The following is a 7,781-nucleotide window of genomic DNA, read 5'->3' as shown; positions in this document are numbered from 1 at the left end:
ATATCGTACCAGAAGTAGATAATACAAATAAAATACAGAAAATAAAATACAAGAAGAAAGTAGATAATACAGAAAATAATATACCAGAAGATATATAATACAAGAAGTAAAATACAAAAAAAATACTGGAAGTAGATAATACAAATAAAAATACAAATACTGGAAGTAGATAATACAAATAAAATAACAGAAGTAGATCGTACAAATAAAATATCAGAAGTAGATAATATAAACACAATACCAAAGTAGATCATACAAATACCGCCCAGGATTGGACTCTACAGACACCTACCAGACGACAGCAATGCTGATGAAGGCCTTCTTCTTTCTGTGGTGTATCCTGTAGTGCAGACTCCAAGACACGGACCAGAACCTGTCCACGGAGATGACGATGAGCGTGAATACGGACGCGAACGTCATGCCGTAGTCGAAGAAGATCCACACTCCGCACATGAACTCCCCGAACGGCCAGTAGCCCAGCACGTTTTCGATAGTGTAGAAGCTCATGGCCGTCACCGCCACCGCTATGTCCGTCACCGCAAGGTTGACGATGTAGTAGTTGAAGATAGTCCGCAGACGTTTCTCCCGGGACACTGCAACTAGGACGAGGCAGTTGCCGAAGACGGTGATGAAGACGATGACATAGAGTCCCGCGCCGAGGACGATTCTCGTCCACGGGACCGTCGCGTGTGGAGTATTGTTCCACTGAGGTTGAGTATGGTTCATTGTAGGTAGGGTAGCATTCAGTGGCGATAGAGAATCACTCAATGTAGGTTGAGTATCATTCATTGCAAGTGGAGTACTATTCAATTCTGGTAATGAATAATTCTATGCTGGTAGTGTAACATTTCATGCTGCTGTAGTAGTAGTAGTAGTAGTAGTAGTAGTAGTAGTAGTAGTAGTAGTCGTAGTAGTAGTAGTAGTCGTCGTGGTGGTAGTAGTAGTAGTTGCTATGGCATGCAACGTCTACCGTGCTGACTTAGTTTGTCTTGTTCCCAGTTAACGTTGGCGGTAAGTCAAAGGACGTGTGATCGGTTGCGGCCGTCAACATGAAGTGATGAAGGAGCAGTAGTGCATGTGACCAATGAGACATCTCGAGTTAAAGAAACATAGCTTATTAGATCTAACCAGCCTGTGCCATCTGCTTTATGTTCCGATGAGTTTGCATTGGCTGTTCAGCCAGACCGAGCTGTAGGAAGAAAACAAATCGTTAACTAGATTGGTTTACGCGCTTCACGTTAACCTGACTGACCGCTACAGGGACCAATCAGATAGTTCGCCACCGGCCTCGATGGTGTCGTGGTTAAGCCATCGGACATATATAAGTCCGGTAGGTACAGGGTTCGCAGCCCTGTACCGGCTCCCCGTCATGGATTCGGCCCCTGGCGAAGTCAGAACCCGAATCCATGGCGGGCGTGCCTGAACCGAAAGGATGTGGGCACGTTAATATAGTTCCTTCCTTCCTTCCGGTACCGGCCCCAACCCAGTGCGAGTTCTTAAGGGCTTAATGGGTGGGTGTAAGGCCACTACACCCTCTTCTCTCTCACTAACCACTAACCAACTAACAACTAGCCCAGTGTCCTGGACAGACAGGCCAGACAGCTGAGGTGTGTGCCTAGGACAGCATGCTTGAACTTTAAAATTGGATATAAGCACGAAGATAAGTTGAAATGAAATGTAAGAAGAAAACAAATCGTTCACTAGATTGGTTTACGCGCTTCACGTTAAACCGACTGACTGCTACGGGGACCAATCAGATAGTTAGCGACCAGCCTCGGTGGTGTCGTCGTTAAGCCATCGGACATATATAAGGATGGTAGGTACTTGGTTCGCAGCCCGGTACCGACTCCCACTGAGAGCGGGTTTTAACGACTCAGTGGGTAAATGTAAGACCACGACACTCTCTTCTGTCTTACTAACAAGTAACAACTAACCCACTGTCCTAGACAGACAGCTCACATAGCTGAGGGGGCGGGACGTAGCTCAGTGGTAAACCGCTCGCTCGATGCGCTGTCGGTTTGGGATCGATCCCCGTCGGTGGGCCCATTGGGCTATTTCTCGTCACAGCCAGTGCACCACGACTGGTATATCAACGGCCGTGGTATGTGCTATCATGTCTATGGGATGGTGCATATAAAAGATCCCTTGCTGCTAATCGGAAAGAGTAGCCCATGAAGTGACGATAGCGGGTTTCCTCTATCAATATCTGTGTGGTCCTTAATCATATGTCTGACGCCATATAACTGTAATTAAAATGTGTTGAGTGCGTCGTTAAATAAAACATTTCTTTCTTTCTTTCAGATAGCTGAGGTGTGTGCAAAGGACAGCGTGCTTGAACCTTAATTGGATGTAAGCTCGAAAATAAGTTGAAATGAAAATGATAGCTCGCGAATGTTAGTAACGCCCGCTGTCGTTAAACATCCGAGTGGTGTAGTACTACTACTAGAGTTTTCTATCAATGTCAACTTGAAAATAAGGAAATGTTTTATTCAACGACGCACTCAACACATTGTATTTACGGTTATATGGCGTCAGACATATATGGTTAAGGACCACACAGATATTGAGACTGTCGCCACTTCATGGGCTACTCTTTTCGACTACCAGCAAGGGATCTTTTATATACACCATCCCACAGACAGGATAGTACATACCACGGCCTTTGCTACACCAGTTGTGGAGCACTGGCTGGAACGAGAAATAGCCCAATGGGTCCACTGACGGGGATCGATCCTAGACCGACCGCGCATCAAGCGAACTCTTTACCACTGGGCTATGTCCCGGCTCAACTTGAAAATAAGTCTTCCGAAAAAAGGATTTATGTTTATAAATGATTTATCTAATAATAAGACCCAATAATGTGCCTGTCTATTCTTAATCTGTCTTCTTTTTGTTTCTTTTAGTCATATATATTTCAAATAGGTTTTGCGAACACGAATCTTAAAGCCATGTGAATGTGTTTTATGTAATTTGGTACCAGGTTTTGAATAAAAGTATACAGTTTTTAAATCAAAACCGTATGACAAAAAGCAAGCACTATTTTTTTATTAGACTTTTGTTGAACATGAAACTATTTTATTGATTGCTCAAACGCGTCATTCAACAGTTTTGTATCAAATGCTTGAATCCAATCACATAATACCTTACAATGGACCACATTACGATCCAATCAAACTGTCACATCTTGATACGGAGTAATTTAGTAGTATTCTCTAAGAATCGATTTGCATCACGTTTTAAGGTTTAAAATACATGAGTGGCTTCTTTTTGAAGATGTTAAATCGTGACTTAAATGCCACATTCTAACTACGTAAAGGTGAACTGTGATCCCATATGTAGACATTATCACGTAGTGGTTAAAGATAACTTTGCAGCCATGTAATCCAACCACTTCATACGCCAAAGCTCTTTTAAAGGGACATTCCTGAGTTTGCTGCAATTTTTAAAATGTTATCGACTAACAGAGACTTTCTGACGTCTGTAATTACATATCAAATATATTTTTCTGTATAAAATATTAGTGGCTGTATATTAAACGTGTTTTTGATCGTTCTAATATTTGTACTAGGTTAAACTTCATTTTATTTCAAAAAAAAATGTTTTTCGTACATACGAAGACAAAATCCAGTTTGGGCTTCTTACAAATATTATGACGACCAGAAACACATTGAATATACAGACACTAATATTCTAAACAGGAAAATATATTTAATATGTAAGGTTAATCGTAGAAATATTTTATTGGTCGGAAACATCTTACAATGCAGCAAACTCGGGAATGTCTCTTTAATATATTTAACTAGTAAAGCGCCAGATATTTTTTTACATACTATCGTAATGGAAGATTTACAACTATGTGAAACTAAATCATTGCAATCAAGACACTTCATATTTTCAATTGATGCCAGCTGATACCCGTTCTGCCAACAAACATACCTATTAATTATTATGTCAACAGCTAGCAATTACAATTTATCATGTGACACAAAAATTATTATTCTCAAGGAACATTAAGATGTAATTCTATATAAAAACAAATAGATATCCAGATATAAACCGAGGAGGTGAGACCTAAGGGGAGAACCTCAGTCGCATTCACCTAAGAGCTTAGACTTATATTTTATCTGTATCACCATGTTAACTTATTGATCATGTTTCATTTTTGAAAATAAAATACAAGAACGTACATCACCAAACTGTGACTTCTGTTACTTCATTTACATTAGTTAGAAAACAAAAAAAAGGAAAAAAACAAATTACTCATTGTTAATACATAGCGGTGGTGATCGCTGTGTTATCATCAATCCCTACACATTCTTTATTAAGTAAAAAAAAGAACACTATTTATCACTTCCATATTTATGTTACATTGAAAAAAAAAATGTTTTTGTTAATTGCAGCATTCTGAGCGTTTATTCAAAACACGGAGACAGTGACTCTTTGTTTGACTGGATTAAACTTTACCCACTAGAGGCTTTTCCGTACGACGACAGTCGTGTATAGATACAGTTTTAATGGACTTTATTGAGTAGGTCTTCGTTCTCAAAAGCCAAGACTTTCAATAGGCTCGCTTCGATATAGACTTTTGGTGATTATTGGCTAATTTCATTAGTTAATGAATAAGATTGTTGACGCATCTAATACATTGTAGCATTACTTTTACGTGCATGTTAAAAGCGTTCCATGGAATGCCTCCAGTATTTGTAGACACCGTGACCTAGTATTTTGGAGTAATTGCTGTAATAAATCGAAATGTTTAATAATAACGATACCTTTAATTATAAGTTTTAATAAATAAATGTATATTGCTGTAAACCTTTTTCCCGCGCGTTTATTTTTTCTGTTTTCATCGTTTCAGATGAAGTGACAGACTTGACAGCTGGGGTGGCAATACTCATGACGGGTGCCAATGGTGGGGCAGGATATGCTCACCCTTCGCGAACACCTAACATCATCACTGTGTTCACCTATCTATGAGCGCATTTATTCTAATGGGCTCTGTCCTATGATAATTTTTATTTAGTAAACTAGTTTGGGAGTGGCATTCCTTTTCGGAGCGGTGCAACAAGTATGTATTGTCTAGTAAAGGATATTCTTGAGATGGCTGTCCTCCTATAGTCGAGGCACTAGATAGAAATTCATGGATTCAACCACTATTTTAAAAACTGCCCATTCGACTTTGCATTGTGCAGATATACGGTCTTGATGGCGGCTAACGATGTTGTTGTTCAGATGTTGTCAGCTGTGGTGGAAGTACTCATGACGGGTCCCACCGGTGAGGCAGGATATGCTCATCTTTCGCAAACACCTGGTATCATCACAGTTGTGACAGTGATTCATGAGTTCATGACATAATTGTACTTATTCCAATGAGCTCTGTCTTGCTTTAGTAAACTAGTTTGTGAGTGGCAGTCCTCTTTGTGTCGGTGCAAGACGGATAAAATCCCCAGTAAAAGATCTCCTTGCGAGTGGCTGTCCTCCTATAGACGAGGCACCAGATAGAGTTATGGAATCAATCACTATTTTATATATATATATACTCTTCAAAAGAAGAAACGCAAAACCACATTGTCGTAACATTTGGAGAATTGATTTCATTATTGAATGGTGAGTCCGATAATTACCAAATGTTGGAGGATTGTTCACAATTCACTCTAGTCCATTGTGAGTAAGTGATAGGACACACCACCAAGGTCAAGGTCATCTGGAGTCAATACCGGGTGTGGCCTCCGCGTGTGTTGACAACTGCCTGGCACCGCCTGCCCATTGAAGCAACCAGAGTACGGATGACGTCCCGGGGGATGGTGGCCCACTCGGCCTGCAAGGCTGCTGCCAGCTCGGGCAGGGTCTGGGGCTGTGGTTGTCGCTGTCGGAGGCGTCGGTCCAACGCGTCCCATAGATGCTCAATTGGGTTCAAATCCGGTGATATCGATGGCCAAGGAAGGACATTAATGTTGTTGTTCTGTAGGAAAGCCGTTGTGAGACGTGCTGTGTGAGGCCTGGCGTTGTCATGTTGGAACACTGCGTTGGCGTTGGCCATAACTGGAACGATGTGTGGCCGGAGGATCTGGTCAATGTAGCCCTGTGCATTCAGGTTGCCCTGCACGTGGACCAGGTCAGTTCTGCCAGTGTGTGAAATGGCTGCCCACACCATGACACTACCCCCGCCGAATCTGTCCACTTCCTGCACGCAGTTTGCCGCATAACGTTCACCACGATGCCTATACACGCGACATCTTCCATCATGACGTCGGAGCAGAAATCGGGACTCGTCACTGAACCACACCTGTCTCCATCGCAGTTGAGGCCATTGTCGATGAATCTGGCACCACTGCAGTCGGAGTCGACGGTGTTGTGGTGTTAAGATGACACCTCGAACTGGACGTCTGGCACGAATTCCTACCTCACGTAGGCGGTTCCGTACGGTCTGGTCGGATATCCTGCGCAAACCTGGTATTGCTGCGGCTGTGGAGGTGGCAGTAGTCAATCGTTCCCGAAGGTGGCGTACCCGGATGTAGCGTTCCTGCCCGGGGGTAGTGACCCGTGGTCGACCGGATCTAGGGAGGTCACGTGTTGATCCATGTTGCTGGTAACGGTCCCAAAGTCTGGAGATGGTGCTTGGGGACACATGGAATGCCCTGGCAACGGCCCTTCTGGATTCGCCTGCGTCTAGTCGGCCGATGGCATTGTTTCTCTGCGGTTCACTGAGACGTGGCATGTCCTGGATTGTCAACTGTCGGCCAGATACAGAGGCCAGGCAAGCGAACACCCTGCACTTTTATACTGTCGGTGTTCATGTTGCACGTGCAGACAACGCACGTGCAGTGGTGACATGGTTTGCACGTGGCTGCGTTTTTGCGAATATTCATATTTTGGAACTTTATTGTACAGTAGCTGCGTTTTATCGAATGTAACCGTGGGAATGTGTTTGGGACATGCAATGACCTTATATTCACAAAGCATGAACCGGTAGGAAACATAAAATCGGAGTTATAACCCATTTGTACCCTTTTGCGTTTCTTTTTTGAAGAGTATATATTGAAAGCCAAAGGAAACTATACAGTTAATATTTTTCGCAATAATGTTTGTAATAGAAAACAAAAATTAACAACTTTGATAATATTAAACTAGAATTCATTAACAAACTAACCACCTCACGGCCACCTATATGTAACGGTCACCTGCCCATAACGGCCACCATAAATCCTGCCCAATGCATTTCCTTCTTTATTTTACCTGTATATAACAGCCACCTGTTCCATCCAGCCAGCGGCCGTTATTTGTTTTACCAAAATGAAAGGTTGAACCTGCTATAACGGCACAAAAGTACAATGACCACTATTTTGTGTCCAAAATGGACAGTTGAACTTGCCATATCAGTCACAAGATGTATACATGTATTGACCTGTCCCAGTCACAATATAAAGTTATTCTTTTACTTGAAAGTTGAAACAACGCATCATTGATCGTATTTGCATCTTATATATATATATATGTATGATATGGTCGGTCATTTAATTTGCAAGGTGTCTTGTTATTGGTTGAAGTAAGGCTAGTATCGACAATGACATGTGTATTGTAAGGTGTGTGATTTCTGATAGTCTGACTGGCAATTGCGACAGAATGCCAGTATGTTTGTTCAACCATTACACATTGACAAACTGACCCTTTTGTTAATGTAGAATGATTTCTGCAACCTTTTGCGTGTCGTGCACTAATTTAACAGGCAACAGAATGCAGTAGAAAGCAATCAACGATAAATGAATTATTTTATAAGTGTG

At 42.0% G+C, this 7,781-nt stretch overlaps 1 protein-coding gene across 1 annotated transcript; it reads right to left on the bottom strand.

The window, feature by feature from the left end:
- Positions 1–288: 288 nt before the first annotated feature.
- LOC121368894 (D(1)-like dopamine receptor) lies at positions 289–726 on the bottom strand. The gene has a single exon (XM_041493651.1). The coding sequence runs from the start codon at positions 724–726 to the stop codon at positions 289–291; it is 438 nt and encodes a 145-aa protein (XP_041349585.1).
- Between the last annotated feature and the right edge of the window lie 7,055 nt (positions 727–7,781).

This window comes from Gigantopelta aegis, chromosome 3, assembly GCF_016097555.1.
Source record: "Gigantopelta aegis isolate Gae_Host chromosome 3, Gae_host_genome, whole genome shotgun sequence".
Classification (NCBI taxonomy): Eukaryota; Metazoa; Mollusca; class Gastropoda; order Neomphalida; family Peltospiridae; genus Gigantopelta; species Gigantopelta aegis.
Note: the sequence above shows the minus strand (reverse complement) of the source record. Positions and strands in the feature narration are given on the sequence as shown.